The following is a 16,979-nucleotide window of genomic DNA, read 5'->3' on the forward strand; positions in this document are numbered from 1 at the left end:
TAAAAAAAACAAAACGGGGTTCGATGCGCAAAAAAAAAGAAAAAAAAAACGGGGATTAGATACAGAAAAAAAAAGGGGTAGATAGAGAGTAAATCTCCATTTACACTGTCCTCATCAAACACTCCCAGGAAAAGAAAAAGGGTTCGATACAGTGCAGAGCTCTCTCTACCTTACTCTGATGAAGGGGGAAAGGGCAGGGAATGGGGATGAAGGGGAAAGTTCTTTCAGACAGAGGACACTGCAAAATTCAACGATTCACACAGGCGACTGCAACTACATTTAATTATGTGGCCAGTTGCTAACCATTCTTTTTAATAAATTACAACAAAAGTAAACGTGCGAGAGCAGTCTCACAGTGCAATGATTCCAGGGTCAAAGCCTGTCCATTAACTCCCACCAACCTGATCACCTCGACACAAGCCAGTTTCGGAAGAGAATGGGAAGATCCCACAGCCCCACCCCAACCAAGGGAAGGCCTGGGGAGGGGGTGTGAGGGGAGGGGGGAATTAATTTGCCCAGCATTGCCGGGATCTTGCTGTGCATGCAATGGCCCTACATTTCGAGAGTGGGGGGGGTGGGGGGGAAAGGAGAGGTACAACGCTGCGGGCTACAAAGGAAAGTAGGGTTGATAGCCCCAGGGACATGGGTGCAATACTTGGATGCTGAGGAACTGTGGGTGGGGAGCAACCAAGGGGGGGGCAAAGGCAGCCCGAGGAGCAGGAAGGGAGGGAGCTGCATGCAGGTGATGCCCCAGTGAAACGCCACCTCTGCTCGGCCTCTCTCTCTCGCTCCATCTCTGACCAGGCCGGGGCACCTCCACCGGCAGCCGTCACCCCCACAACCCTTTGGACTCTTCATTTGTCCTTCTTGCTCTCCACTTGGCCGTTCTCCAGCGTTCGCTCCTCCTCGGGTTCCACTCCCTCTTCGGGGACAGGGCCCTCCTTCCCCTTCATTGTCCTCTTCCCGCGCTGGTACAGCTCATTCAGGTTAAATTCCCGGATCAGGTTCTCCTGCACGATTCGAAACAGAACAGACATTGCCAAGCAGTGAGTTACAGACTGGAATCTAATCGAGGGATTCGGGGGGTTTATATATAGAATAACAGATACCCGGGAGTGAGTTACAGACTGGAATCTAATCGAGGGGTTCGGGGGGTTTATATATAGAATAACAGATACCCGGGAGTGAGGTACAGACTGGAATCTAATCGAGGGGTTCGGGGGCTGTATATATAGAATAACAGATACCCGGGAGTGAGTTACAGACTGGAATCTAATCGAGGGATTCGGGGGGTTTATATATAGAATAACAGATACCCGGGAGTGAGTTACAGACTGGAATCTAATCGAGGGGTTCGGGGGGTTTATATATAGAATAACAGAAACCCGGGAGTGAGTTACAGACTGGAATCTAATCGAGGGGTTCGGGGGGTTTATATATAGAATAACAGATACCCGGGAGTGAGTTACAGATTGGAATCTAATCGAGGGGTTCAGGGGATTGCAAATAGAATAACAGATACCCGGGAGTGAGTTACAGACTGGAATCTAATCGAGGGGTTTGGGGGGTTTATATATAGAATACAGAAACCCGGGAGTGAGTTACAGACTGGAATCTAATCGAGGGGTTCAGGGGATTGCAAATAGAATAACAGATACCCGGGAGTGAGTTACAGACTGGAATCTAATCGAGGGGTTCGGGTGGTTTATATATAGAATAACAGAAACCCGGGAGTGAGTTACAGACTGGAATCTAATCGAGGGGTTTGGGGGGTTTATATATAGAATACAGATACCCGGGAGTGAGTTACAGACTGGAATCTAATCGAGGGATTTGGGGGGTTTATATATAGAATAACAGATACCCGGGCGTGGGTTACAGACTGGAATCTAATCGAGGGGTTTGGGGTGGTTTATATATAGAATAACAGATACCCGGGAGTGAGTTACAGACTGGAATCTAATCGAGGGGTTCGGGGGCTGTATATATAGAATAACAGATACCCGGGAGTGAGTTACAGACTGGAATCTAATCGAGGGGTTCGGGGGGTTTATATATAGAATAACAGAAACCCGGGAGTGAGTTACAGACTGGAATCTAATCGAGGGGTTCAGGGGGTTTATATATAGAATAACAGAAACCCGGGAGTGAGTTACAGACTGGAATCTAATCGAGGGGTTCAGGGGATTGCAAATAGAATAACAGATACCTGGGAGTGAGTTACAGACTGGAATCTAATCGAGGGGTTCGGGTGGTTTATATATAGAATAACAGAAACCCGGGAGTGAGTTACAGACTGGAATCTAATCGAGGGGTTTGGGGGGTTTATATATAGAATACAGATACCCGGGAGTGAGTTACAGACTGGAATCTAATCGAGGGATTTGGGGGGTTTATATATAGAATAACAGATACCCGGGCGTGGGTTACAGACTGGAATCTAATCGAGGGGTTTGGGGTGGTTTATATATAGAATAACAGATACCCGGGAGTGAGTTACAGACTGGAATCTAATCGAGGGGTTCAGGGGATTGCAAATAGAATAACAGATACCCGGGAGTGAGTTACAGACTGGAATCTAATCGAGGGGTTCGGGGGGGTTTATATATAGAATAACAGAAACCCGGGAGTGAGTTACAGACTGGAATCTAATCGAGGGGTTCAGGGGATTGCAAATAGAATAACAGATACCCGGGAGTGAGTTACAGACTGGAATCTAATCGAGGGGTTCGGGGGGGTTTATATATAGAATAACATATACCCGGGAGTGAGTTACAGACTGGAATCTAATCGAGGGGTTCGGGGGGTTTATATATAGAATAACAGAAACCCGGGAGTGAGTTACAGACTGGAATCTAATCGAGGGGTTCGGGGGGTTTATATATAGAATAACAGATACCCGGGAGTGAGTTACAGACTGGAATCTAATCGGGGGGTTCGGGTGGTTTATATATAGAATAACAGATACCCGGGTGTGAGTTACAGGCTGGAATCTAATCGAGGGGTTCGGGGTGTTTATATATAGAATAACAGATACCCGGGAGTGAGTTACAGGCTGGGATCTAATTGAGGGGTTCGGGGGGTTTATATATAGAATAACAGATACCCGGGAGAGAGTTACAGACTGGAATCTAATCGAGCGATTCGAGGGGGTTTATATACAGAATAACAGATACCTGGGAGTGAGTTGCAGACTCGAATCTAATCGAGGTGTTCGGGGGGTTGAAATATAGAATAACAGATACCCGGGAGTGAGTTACAGACTGGAATTTAATCGAGGGATTCAAAAATAGAATAACAGATACCCGGGAGTGAGTTACAGACTGGAATCTAATCGAGGGGTTCGGGTGGTTTAAATATAGAATAACAGATACCCGGGAGTGAGTTACAGACTGGAATCTAATCGAGGAGTTCTGGGGGTTTATATATAGAATAACAGATACCCGGGAGTGAGTTACAGACTGGAATCTAATCGAGGAGTTCTGGGGGTTTATATATAGAATAACAGATACCCGAGAGTGAGTTACAGACTGGAATCTAATCGAGGGGTTCAAAAATAGAATAACAGATACCCGGGAGTGAGTTACAGACTGGAATCTAATCGAGGGGTTCGGGTGGTTTAAATATAGAATAACAGATACCCGGGAGTGAGTTACAGACTGGAATCTAATCGAGGAGTTCTGGGGGTTTATATATAGAATAACAGATACCCGGGAGTGAGTTACAGACTGGAATCTAATCGAGGAGTTCTGGGGGTTTATATATAGAATAACAGATACCCGAGAGTGAGTTACAGACTGGAATCTAATCGAGCGGTTCGAGGGGGTTTATATATAGAATAACAGATACCCGGGAGTAAGTTACAGACTGGAATCTAATCGAGGAGTTCTGGGGGTTTATATATAGAATAACAGATACCCGGGAGTAAGTTACAGACTGGAATCTAATCGAGCGGTTCGAGGGGGTTTATATATAGAATAACAGATACCTGGGAGTGAGTTACAGACTGGAGTCTAATCGAGGGGTTCTGGGGGTTTATATATAGAATAACAGATACCCGGGAGTAAGTTACAGACTGGAATCTAATCGAGCGGTTCGAGGGGGTTTATATATAGAATAACAGATACCTGGGAGTGAGTTACAGACTGGAGTCTAATCGAGGGGTTCGGGTGGTTTATATATAGAATAACAGATACCCGGGAGTGAGTTACAGACTGGAATCTAATCGAGGGGTTCGGGTGGTTTATATATAGAATAACAGATACCCGGGACTGAGTTACAGACTGGAATCTAATCGATGAGTTCTGGGGGTTTATATATAGAATAACAGATACCCAGGAGTGAGTTACAGACTGGAATCTAATCGAGGGGTTCGGGGGGGTTTATATATAGAATAACAGATACCTGGGAGTGAGTTACAGACTGGAGTCTAATCGAGGGGTTCGGGTGGTTTATATATAGAATAACAGATACCCGGGACTGAGTTACAGACTGGAATCTAATCGATGAGTTCTGGGGGTTTATATATAGAATAACAGATACCCAGGAGTGAGTTACAGACTGGAATCTAATCGAGGGGTTCGGGGGGGTTTATATATAGAATAACAGATACCCGGGAGTGAGTTACAGACTGGAATCTAATCGAGGGGTTCGGGTGGTTTATATACAGAATAACAGATACCCAGGAGTGAGTTACAGACTGGAATCTAATCGAGGGGTTCGGGGCGTTTATATATAGAATAACAGATACCCAGGAGTGAGTTACAGACTGGAATCTAATCGAGGGGTTCGGGGGGTTTATATACAGAATAACAGATACCCGGGAGTGAGTTACAGACTGGAATCTAATCGATGAGTTCTGGGGGTTTATATATAGAATAACAGATACCCAGGAGTGAGTTACAGACTGGAATCTAATCGAGGGGTTCGGGGGGGTTTATATATAGAATAACAGATACCCGGGAGTGAGTTACAGACTGGAATCTAATCGAGGGGTTCGGGTGGTTTATATACAGAATAACAGATACCCAGGAGTGAGTTACAGACTGGAATCTAATCGAGGGGTTCGGGGCGTTTATATATAGAATAACAGATACCCAGGAGTGAGTTACAGACTGGAATCTAATCGAGGGGTTCGGGGGGTTTATATACAGAATAACAGATACCCGGGAGTGAGTTACAGACTGGAATCTAATCGAGGGGTTCGGGGGGTTTATATATAGAATAACAGATACCCGGGAGTGAGTTACAGACTGGAATCTAATCGAGGGGTTCGGGGAGTTTATATATAGAATAACAGATACCCGGGAGTGTGTTACAGACTGGAATCTAATCGAGGGGTTCGGGTGGTTTATATACAGAATAACAGATACCCGGGAGTGAGTTACAGACTGGAATCTAATCGAGGGGTTCGGGGGGGTTATATATAGAATAACAGATACCCGGGAGTGAGTTACAGACTGGAATCTAATCGAGGGGTTCGGGGAGTTTATATATAGAATAACAGATACCCGGGAGTGTGTTACAGACTGGAATCTAATCGAGGGGTTCGGGGAGTTTATATATAGAATAACAGATACCCGGGAGTGAGTTACAGACTGGAATCTAATCGAGGGGTTCGGGGAGTTTATATATAGAATAACAGATACCCGGGAGTGAGTTACAGACTGGAATCTAATCGAGGGGTTCGGGGAGTTTATATATAGAATAACAGATACCCGGGAGTGAGTTACAGACTGGAATCTAATCGAGGGGTTCGGGGAGTTTATATATAGAATAACAGATACCCGGGAGTGTGTTACAGACTGGAATCTAATCGAGGGGTTCGGGTGGTTTATATACAGAATAACAGATACCCGGGAGTGAGTTACAGACTGGAATCTAATCGAGGGGTTCGGGGGGGTTATATATAGAATAACAGATACCCGGGAGTGAGTTACAGACTGGAATCTAATCGAGGGGTTCGGGGAGTTTATATATAGAATAACAGATACCCGGGAGTGTGTTACAGACTGGAATCTAATCGAGGGGTTCGGGGAGTTTATATATAGAATAACAGATACCCGGGAGTGAGTTACAGACTGGAATCTAATCGAGGGGTTCGGGGGGTTTATATATAGAATAACAGATACCCGGGAGTGTGTTACAGACTGGAATCTAATCGAGGGGTTCGGGGGGGTTTATATATAGAATAACAGATACCCGGGAGTGAGTTACAGACTGGAATCTAATCGAGGGGTTCGGGGAGTTTATATATAGAATAACAGATACCCGGGAGTGTGTTACAGACTGGACTCTAATCGAGGGGTTCGGGGTGGGTGGCGGCTGTTCTTACACTGACAGACTGCAGCCACTGACCTCGGAGAATGTCCAGGACACAGCACGGCCCTTCTTGTCGATCAGTGGGCGCCTCATGACCTCCTTGCCGCCCTGGAATAGGATCACTGTGGGCAGCTGTTTGCTGAGGGGTGACGTACTGACCTTGTACCTGCAAGGGAGAGAGTATTACAGTATCATTAAAGGCGATGGGGGGCAGCAGAGGCAGGGAGAGGAGGAGACGTAGGCCAAGAGAAAGGGGTTGGGAAGACAGAGTGGGGGGGAGGGGAGGCAGACAGAGAGTGGAGGAGAGAGAGAGAGAGGAGGAGGGGATACGGATAGAGAGAGGGGAGGGAAGACAGGGGCGTGGGGAGGGGAGACGGTGGGGGGGTTGGAGGAAAGACGGTGGGGGGAGGAGGGAAGACGGGGGGGGGAGGGAAGACGGTGGGGGGGGAGTGAAGACGGTGGGGGGTTGAGGGAAGACGGTGGGGGGTTGAGGGAAGACGGTGGGGGAGGGAAGACAAAGGGAGGGAGGGAAGGGAGACAGAGAGAGTGGAGACAGGCAGGGAGGGAAGGGAGAGGTAGTAGGAGGGAGGGGTGACAGACAGAGGGTGGGAGGGAGAGAGGGGAGGAAGGGAGAGAAAGAGAGGGGGGAGGGAGGGGAGACAGGCAGGGGGGGAAGTGAGGGAGGGGAGATAGAAAGAGATCAGTTTGACCATCCTAGGTGATTGAGGAAGCTAAGAATCTTGAGATGCATCGTGTAAAAGGTGAGGGAGGGGCTGAATTCTGAAATAATTGCGGCAGAAAGCAGCACTGAGGCAGTGATGGATGGAGGAGGTGAAGGAGGTGAGACACGCGTTGGAATGGGGCAAAGCAAGTTGAATTTATCCTGTAGTGACACCACGTATCTGAAGGAAGAAGAGGGTGGAGTTGATGGAATAACGGCATCCAGTACAAAAGCAAGAAAATTATGAGGTGAACTTTTATAAAACACTGGTTCAGCCTCAACTGGAGTATTGTGTCCAGTTCCGGGCTCCACACTTTAGGAAGGATGTGAGGGCATTGAAGAGAGTACAGAAAAGATTCAGGAGAATGGTTCCCAGGGATGAGGGACTTCAGTTAACGTGGATAGATCGGAGAAGCTGGGACTGTTCTCCTTGGGGAAGAGAAGGTTGAGAGGAGATTTGATCGAGGTGTTCAAAATCACGAGGGGGCGTCTGGACAGAGTAGATCAGGAGAAACCGCTCCCATTGGCGGAAGGATCCGGAACCAGAGGACACTGATTTAAGGTGATTGGCACAAGAAGCAACAGTGACAAGAGGGAAAACTATTTCACACAGCGAGTGGTTAGGATCTGGAATGCTCTGTCTGAGAGTGTGGTGGAGGCAGATTCAATCGAGGCTCTCAAAAGGGAATTGGAGAGGAAGAATGTGCAGGGTGACGGGGAGAAGGAGGGGGAGTGGGGCTAGGTGAGCTGCTGTTGCAGAGAGCCAGCACAGACATGACGGGCTGAATGGTCTCGGTGTGTGCTAGAAACATTCTATAATCTTCCCTCCATGTTCCAGCCAGTGAGAATTCCTCAGTCCTGGAATTTCAGGTGACATCAAACTCACTTTTCACAAATCTCTGCGTAGCGACCAACGTCAGCCTTTCCGAACTTCAATCCAGCGCACGTGTACCTGAGGGAAAAGAGAGGTGGTGGGGTGGGGGGGAAGAGGGGGGGTCAGAGTAGAAATAAACCACCAGAATGCACCGCCCCTTCAGTCACTGAACCCCGTCACTGACCCCACACCCACTCAGTCACTGACCCCCCCTCACCCCTGTCAGTCGCTGACCCCTTGTCACTGACCCCCCTCAGTCACCGACCTCCCCTCACCCCCGTCCCCCTTGTCACTGACGCCCCCGTCACTGACCCCCCTCAGTCACTGAACCCCGTCACTGACCCCACACCCACTCAGTCACTGACCCCACACCCACTCAGTCACTGACCCCCCCTCACCCCTGTCAGTCGCTGACCCCTTGTCACTGACCCCCCTCAGTCACTGACCCCACACCCCCTCAGTCACCGACCTCCCCTCACCCCCGTCCCCCTTGTCACTGACCCCCCCTTGTCACTGACCCCCCTCACCCCCGTCAGTCACTGACCCCCCCCCGTCACTGACCCCTCCCCGTCACTGACCCCCCCTCAGTCACTGACCTCCCCTCACCTGTCAGTCACTGACCCCCCTCAGTCACTGACCCCACCCCTCAACCCCTCAGTCACTGACCCCACCCCTCAACCCCTCAGTCACTGACCCCCCCCACCCCCTCAGTCACTGACCCCCCCACCCCCTCAGCCATTGACCCCCCCATCCCCTCAGTCACTGACCACCCCCCCCCGTCACTGCTGTCAGTTGCTGACCCCTTGTCACTGACCCCCCTCAGTCACTGACCCCCCCCGTCACTGACCCCACACCCCCTCAGTCACTGACCCCCCTCACTCACTGACCACCCCCCTCAACCCCTCAGTCACTGACTCCCCTCACCCCTCAGTCGCTGACCCCTCAGTCACTGACCCCACACCCCCTCAGTCACTGACCCCCCCTCACCCCGTCCCCCTTGTCACTGACCCCCCTTGTCACTGCCCCCCCCTCAAACCCATCAGTCGCTGACTTCTCGTCACTGACCCCCCTCAGTCACTGACCCCCCCCTTACCCCCGTCAGTCGCTGACCACTTGTCACTGACGCCCCCGTCACTGACCCCCCTCAGTCACTGACCCCTCCACCCCCTCAATCACTGACCCCCCCACACCTGTCAGTCGCTGTCCCCTTGTCACTGACCCCCCCTCAGTCACTAACCCCCCTCACCCCCATCAGCCAGCGACCCCCTCACTGTACCACCACCCCACCCCAGCCAGCTCCTGCCTGCTCTGTCATGGTCCCAGCTGGCCCAGTATTACTCTCCCACTTACTTGAGGGAGAGATCCGCATAGACAGAAGCAAACGACTGACACTCTGAGGACCAGTTGGCAAAGTATTCAACCAACCAGATCACCCGCTTATCCCTCTGGAGCTCCTCCTGTCGGTGTTAGAAACAACAGCTTATCAGCACGAAGCAGATACTCTTTAATATTCCCTGTACCAACAGTTCCCACTCCCCCACCCTAACCTCTCCTGCCTCCTCACTGGGAAACCGGTCCACACGCACCGAGCAGCAAAAGACCAGGATCCATCCCCGATCTCACGCCAGATGTGGTAAAGTCTCTCCCTGTCTGTCTGTCTTCCCCTCTCTCCCCGTCTCCTTCTCTCTCTCTTTGTGTACCTGTGTGTGTGTCTCTCTGTCTGTTTGTGTCTTGCTCTGTGTCTCTCTCGCTCTCTCTGTGTCTGTCTCTCTCTCTCTGACTCTGTCTCTCTGTGTGTGTGTGTGTGTGTGTGTGTGTGTGTCTCTCTCTGTATCACTCTGTGTGTGTGTGTGTGTGTGTCTCTCTCTCTCTGTGTCACTCTCTCTCTCTGTCTGTGTGTGTGTGTGTGTGTCTCTCTCTCTCTCTGTGTCACTCTCTCTCTCTGTCTGTGTGTCTGTTTGTGTATGTCTCTCTGTCTCTCTCTCTGTCTGTCTGTGTCTGTGTGTGTGTGTGTGTGTCTGTGTGTCTGTTTGTGTATGTCTCTCTCTCTCTCTCTGTGTCACTCTCTCTCTCTCTGTCTGTGTCTGTGTCTGTGTGTGTGTGTGTGTGTGTGTGTGTGTCTGTTTGTGTATGTCTGTCTCTCTCTGTGTCACTCTCTCTCTGTCTGTCTGTGTCTGTGTCTGTGTGTCTGTTTGTGTATGTCTCTCTGTCTCTCTCTCTCTCTCTCTGTCTGTCTGTGTCTGTGTCTGTGTGTGTGTGTGTGTCTGTGTGTCTGTTTGTGTATGTCTCTCTCTCTGTCTCTCTCAACACTGCCAATACAAGATTATCCAGCTATGATCACATTGTGGTTTGTGGAATGTTACTGTGTGCAAACTGGCTCTCGCGTTTCCGATATTACAACACTGACCACACTTGTGAAGAGCCTCGTTGGCTGTGGGGCTGTTTGGGACGTCCCAAGGTCACGGGAGGCTCTGGAGAAATGCTAGTTTGTTTCTCCATTGCATGATCAATATTAGTTGATCGGCACCGTATCCATCACCTTCAACATTCACTCCCTCCATCACCGACGCACAGTGACAGCAGTGTGTACCATCTACAAGATGCACTGCAGCAATGCACCAAGGCTCCTTAGACAGCACCTTCCAAACCTGCGACCTCTACCAACTAGAAGGACAAGGGCAGCAGACGCATGGGAACACCACCACCTGCAAGTTCCCCTCCAAGTCACACACCATCCTGACCTGGAACTATATCGCCGTTCCTTCACTGTCACTGGGTCAAAATCCTGGAACTCCCTTCCGAACAGCACTGTGGGTGTACCTACCCCAACATGGACTGCAGTGGTTCAAGAAGGCAGCTCACCACCACCTTCTCAAGGGCAATTAGGGATGGGCAATAAATGCTGGCCTGGCCAGCGATGCCCGCATCCCATATTCTTGTTTTAACCCTTCTTGCATGGGTTACATCCTAGACTATGTGCCCGCCGTAGATGCTACTCCAGTCCCCTTCAATATTCCCTATCTCTGTAATCTCCTCCAGCCCCTACAACCCTCCCTATCTCTGTAACCTCCTCCAGCCCCTACAACCCTCCCTATCTCTGTAACCTCCTCCAGCCCCTACAATCCTCCGAGATCTCTCCACGCCTCCAATTCTGGCCTCTTAGAGCATCCCCTGATTTTAATCGCTCCACCACTGGCGGCCGTGCCTTCAGCTGCCTGGGCCCTAAGCTCCGGAATTCCCCCCTAAACCTCTCCGCCTCTCTGTCTTTCTTAAAATCGAGGCATTGGCCAGACTGGCAGCTGCGGTCGATCAGCGAGCACAGGGAGGGTGACAGGTGAGTGGGACGTGAAGCAAGTCAGGACACAAGGGCTAGCAGGGGTTTTGGATGAGTTTACAGAGGGTGGAAGGTGAGGAGGCTTGACCAGAGAGCACTGGAATAGTCAAGTCTGGAGGTGACGAGGGGCGTGGATGGATGAAGTTTCCTGTCACAGTTGAGCTGAGGCAGGGGGTGAACGACGTTGCGGAGGTCAGGGTAGGCGGCATAGTGAGACTGGAGTGGAGAGGGTGCAGCTGACTTACGTCAATGGTTTTATCATTGAAGTATGTGATGTACTCAGGTCCCATGTAGAGGGGAGGCTTGCAGGTCATCAGGAAGACTGCAAAGACAAGAGAAAGAAAGCATTAAAGTAAAACTGCAGAGTTCCCTCGTCCCTTCCCCACCCCTGGTTCCATCCCATGAATGTGCTGGATCCTGCCGTTACAATGTTATGAATGCTGGACTTTGCAGCATGAATATGTATCAAAAGCTGGGATTTTTAATGTAGTTTGAGATGGAGTCAGGTGACCTCACATCAACTCTGCTTGGAAGCATTGTGAACTGTGAGGAGGGTAGTGTAGAATTTCAAAAGGACATAGACAAGTTGGTGGAATGGGCAGACAGGTGGCAGATGAATTTCAACGCAGAGAAATGTGAAGTGATTCATTTTGGTAGGAAGAACATGGAGAGGCAATATAAAATAAAGGGTACAATTCTAAAGGGGGTGCAGGAGCAGAGGGACCTGGGTGCATATGTGCACAAATCATGGAAGGTGGCAGGACAGCTTGAGAGAGAGTGGTTAATAAAGCAGACAGTATCCTGGGTTTTATCAACAGGGGCACAGAGTACAAGAGCAAGGAGGTGACGTTGAACTTGTACAAGACACTAGTTCGGCCTCAGCTGGAGTATTGCGTCCAGTTCTGGGCACCGCACTTTAAGAAAGACGCGAGGGCATTGGAGAGAGTACAGAAAAGATTCACAAGAATGGTTCCAGGGATGAGGAATTTCAGAGATGAAGATAGATTGGAGAAGTTAGGACTGTTTTTCTTGGAGATGAGAAGACTGAGAGGTGATTTGATAGAGGTATTGAAAATCATGAGGGGGTCTGGACAGAGTCGATAGAGAGAAACTGTTCCCACTCGTGAAAGGATCGAGAACGAGAGGGCACAGATTTAAAGTATCTGGTAAGAGAAGCAAAAGTGAGATGAGGAAAAACTTTTTCACACAGCGAGTGGGACAGGTCTGGAATGTGCTGCCTGAGAACGTGGTGGAGGCAGGTTCAATTGAAACATTCAGAAGAGAATTAGACAGTTATATGAAAAGGAAGAATGTGCAGGGTTAGGTGGAGGAGGCAGGGGAATGGGACTGATTGAGTTGCTCTTTCAGAGAGCTGGTACGGACACCCTGGGCCGAATGGCCTCCTTCTGCACTGTAAGAATTCCGTGATTCTGTGCTTAAAGACAAGACACGGATCTTGGTTACCGTGACAAGAAGAAACCAGGTCAAAGACCCTTCTGAAAAGCACAAGGCAAGGTTGCAGCAATGAGTTTTGCCCTCCCAGACTTTCGGATCGTAAACGAAGGAGCCAGTGGCTCTGCAAATGCAAATGCGAGCTGCAATCGCTAACATCTGGAAGCAAAGGCAGGCCCAGGCGGTTCTGCTGCGGCCAGACTTGTGGGCTCTGCATCACTGAAACGCAAATGACTTGTCGGCTTTTGATTCTGGATAAATTCTACAGGCTTTGAGAAGTCTGGAGACTGAAAGGAAAACCCGAAGACAAAGACCAGTGGAGGGAGAGGGAGGGACCATCAGCTCTCTGAACACTGATACCGCGAAAGGCTGCGCAGAACTGAACCCGATTTGAAAATTGAGAGCTGCGGCGGAAAAAGACCAACGGGATCATTAAAGATCGTCTGATTCACGAGGAAAATTTGAGGGGAAACTTTTTCACGCAGCGAGTGGTTAGGATCTGGAATGCGCTGCCTGAGAGTGTGGTGGAGGCAGATTCAATCGAGGCTCTCAAAAAGGAATTGGAGAATTATCTGGAGAGAAACAATTTGTAGGGCTACAGGGTGAGGCGAGTTGCTCTCCTAGAGAGCCGGCACAAAACATGACGGGCCGAAGGGCCTCCTCCTGTGCTGCAACCGTTCTGTGATCACACCCAGTGCAGTCCGACCCTGCAGTGGCCCCTCTCCTTTAAATTGCGACACCCGAAGGGGTCCAGATCCAACACTGACCACAGCAGTTCAAAGGGTAGCCCGCAGGGAAATGGTACAACCAGCTCTCACCAACTGACCCCTCACCACCGCCAACCTCCTCCCCAGGCCACGAACCAACCCGGCCACCCGGGCGGGACGCGGGAAAGGGGCGCGCGGCCAATGCTGCCAGCAGGGGCGTGCAAGGGAAACCCGACCCAAGTCCGAAGGCTGGACCCGGAAACCTGACCCGGGCCCAAACCTGACACATGCCGTCGGGGTCGGGTCGGGTGGGGTTGGACTTCCGAGTCGAGTTTCCTTTGCACACCTCCAGTTGCCAGAGCTCGAAAGTTGCAGCTATGCGGAATGAGTGGACAGGCTGGGGTCGTTTTCCTTAGAACAGAGGAGGCTGAGGGGTGACTTAATTGAGATGTACAAAATTATGAGGGGCCTGGATAGAGTCGACAGCAAGGATCTGTCTCCCCCTAGCGGAGAGGTCAATTACCAGGGGGCACAGATTTAAGGTGATTGGTAGAAGGATTAGAGGGGACATGAGGAAAAACTTTTTCACCCAGAGGGTGGTGGGTGTCTGGAATTCACTGCCAGGAACTGGTGGTGGAGGCAGAAACCCTCAATTCTTTTAAAAGGTACCTGGACATGCACCTGAAGTGCTGTAACCGGCAAGGCTGTGGACCAGGTGCTGGGCAGTGGGATTAGATCGGGCGGCTAGTTTTCTCGGCCGGCAGGGACATGGCGGGCTGAATGGCCTCCTTCTGTGCTGTAATTTTTCTACGGTTCTACGAGCTGAGTGAACCTTACCAACCTACGCAGAGGGTGAGGTAAAGTAGGCCCATGCGAATGTCCAGGCGGAAAAACAGGATGAGGTTGGCCACCTTGCTGAACATGAAGATGTTTCCCACATGCTGCTCCACCGTGACTGAGGCAATCGAGAGCGTTGCGGGTGGAAGGAGAGACAGAGGGAGAGAGACAGAGAGAAACATTAGTAACAAGTAGGTCCATCACAGAACCGTTCAACATCTACATAACAACAATCTTTCCTGGAACAGCAGCCAGGCTTGGTGGACAGGACTCCTGCATTCACCTCAGCAGGCGTGTGGGTTCAAGTCCCACTCCAGAGCCTCGAGTCCAGAATCCTAGGCCGACACTCCGCCCCACTTTTGCCAGTGCTAAGGGAGTGCTGCACTGTCGGAGGGTCAGTGCTGAGGGAGTGCTGCACTGTCTGAGGGTCAGTGCTGAGGGAGTGCTGCACTGTCGGAGGGTCAGTGCTGAGGGAGTGCTGCACTGTCTGAGGGTCAGTGCTGAGGGAGTGCTGCACTGTCTGAGGGTCAGTGCTGAGGGAGTGCTGCAATGTCGGAGGGTCAGTACTGAGGGAGTGCTGCACTTTCGGAGGGTCAGTCCTGAGGGAGTGCTGCACTGTCGGAGAGTCAGGACTGAGGGAGTGCTGCACTGTCGGAGGGTCAGTACTGAGGGAGTGCTGCACTGTCGGAGGGTCAGTACTGAGGGAGTGCTGCACTGTCAGTGGGTCAGTACTGAGGGAGCGCTGCACTGTCGGAGGGTCAGTACTGAGGGAGCGCTGCACTGTCGGAGGGTCAGTACTGAGGGAGCGCTGAATTGTCAGAGGGTCAGTACTGAGGGAGTGCTGCACTGTCGGAGGGTCAGTACTGAGGGAGTGCTGCACTGTCAGTGGGTCAGTACTGAGGGAGCGCTGAATTGTCAGAGGGTCAGTACTGAGGGAGTGCTGCGCTGTCGGAGGGTCAGTACTGAGGGAGTGCTGTGCTGTCGGAGGGTCAGTACTGAGGGAGTGCTGCACTGTCAGAGGGTCAGTACTGAGGGAGCGCTGAATTGTCAGATGGTCAGTACTGAGGGAGCGCTGCGCTGTCGGAGGGTCAGTACTGAGGGAGTGCTGCGCTGTCGGAGGGTCAGTACTGAGGGAGTGCTGCACTGTCGGAGGGTCAGTAATGAGGGAGTGCTGCGATGTCGGAGGGTCAGTACTGAGGGAGTGCTGCGATGTCGGAGGGTCAGTACTGAGGGAGTGATGCGATGTCTGAGGGTCAGTAATGAGGGAGTGCTGCGATGTCGGAGGGTCAGTGCTGAGGGTGTGCTGCATTTTCGGATGGTCAGTACTGAGGGAGTGCTGTGATGTCGGTGGGTCAGTACTGAGGGAGTGCTGCGATGTCGGAGGGTCAGTACTGAGGGAGTGCTGCACTGTCGGAGGGTCAGTACTGAGGGAGTGCTGCACTGTCGGAGGCTCAGTACTGAGGAGTGCTGCACTTTCGGAGGGTCAGTACTGAGGGAGTGCTGCACTTTCGGAGGGTCAGTACTGAGGGAGTGCTGCACTTTCGGATGGTCAGTACTGAGGGAGTGCTGCACTTTTGGAGGGACAGTACTGAGGGAGTGCTGCGATGTCGGAGGGTCAGTACTGAGGGAGTGCTGCACTTTCGATGGTCAGTACTGAGGGAGTGCTGCACTTTCGGATGGTCAGTACTGAGGGAGTGCTGCGCTGTCGGAGGGTCAGTACTGAGGGAGTGCTGCACTTTCGGATGGTCAGTACTGAGGGAGTGCTGCACTGTCGGAGGGTCAGTACTGAGGGAGTGCTGCACTTTCGGATGGTCAGTACTGAGGAGTGCTGCGCTGTCGGAGGGTCAGTACTGAGGAGTGCTGCACTGTTCGATGGTCAGTACTGAGGGAGTGCTGCGCTGTCGGAGGTCAGTACTGAGGGAGTGCTGCGCTGTCGGACGGTCAGTACTGAGGGAGTGCTGCACTTTCGGATGGTCAGTACTGAGGGAGTGCTGCACTTTTGGAGGGTCAGTACTGAGGGAGTGCTGCGATGTCGGAGGGTCAGTACTGAGGGAGTGCTGCACTTTCGGAGGGTCAGTACTGAGGGAGTGCTGCACTTTCGGAGGGTCAGTACTGAGGGAGTGCTGCACTTTCGGATGGTCAGTACTGAGGGAGTGCTGCACTTTCGGATGGTCAGTACTGAGGGAGTGCTGCGCTGTCGGAGGGTCAGTACTGAGGGAGTGCTGCACTTTCGGATGGTCGGTCAGTACTGAGGGAGTGCTGCGCTGTCGGAGGTCAGTGCTGAGGGAGTGCTGCGCTGTCGGAGGGTCAGTACTGAGGGAGTGCTGCACTTTCGGAGGGTCAGTACTGAGGAGTGCTGCGATGTTGGAGGTGCCATCTTTAGATGGAAGTATTTGGAAGAGGAGGCGAGTTCCGCCTGGTGTCCTTGGCAATATTTATCCTGCAATAAACTGAACAAAACAAAACTGATCTGGCCACTGTCACCTTCCTGTGTGTGGGAGCTTGCTGTGCACAAACTGGCTGTCACGTTTCCTCATTACAACAGTGACCTCACATCAGAGGTACTTCATTTGTTGTAAAGCACTTTAGGATGTGCTGAGGTCATGAAAGACACGAAAAAGGTCTTTTTTTAAACCCTCGCCCATCTGCCCCCACCCCAAGTGCCAATACTCACTGGATCGTCTGTTCTTCATCATAACAATGGCACTGAGAAACATCAGGATTTCCACCTCA

At 51.2% G+C, this 16,979-nt stretch overlaps 1 protein-coding gene across 1 annotated transcript; it reads right to left on the bottom strand.

Annotated features, from left to right (window-relative positions):
• Nucleotides 1-274: 274 nt before the first annotated feature.
• tmx2b (thioredoxin-related transmembrane protein 2b) lies at nt 275-16,973 on the bottom strand. The gene is made up of 7 exons (XM_068059820.1): nt 16,921-16,973; nt 14,251-14,364; nt 11,496-11,572; nt 9,267-9,373; nt 7,929-7,994; nt 6,358-6,487; nt 275-1,010 (listed from the first exon to the last, which is right to left on the bottom strand). Exons 1-7 carry the CDS (start codon nt 16,961-16,963, stop codon nt 855-857), a joined length of 693 nt encoding a protein of 230 aa, XP_067915921.1. The 5' UTR covers nt 16,964-16,973; the 3' UTR covers nt 275-854.
• Nucleotides 16,974-16,979: the final 6 nt, after the last annotated feature.

Source organism: Heterodontus francisci, chromosome 28, assembly GCF_036365525.1.
Source record: "Heterodontus francisci isolate sHetFra1 chromosome 28, sHetFra1.hap1, whole genome shotgun sequence".
Classification (NCBI taxonomy): domain Eukaryota; kingdom Metazoa; phylum Chordata; class Chondrichthyes; order Heterodontiformes; family Heterodontidae; genus Heterodontus; species Heterodontus francisci.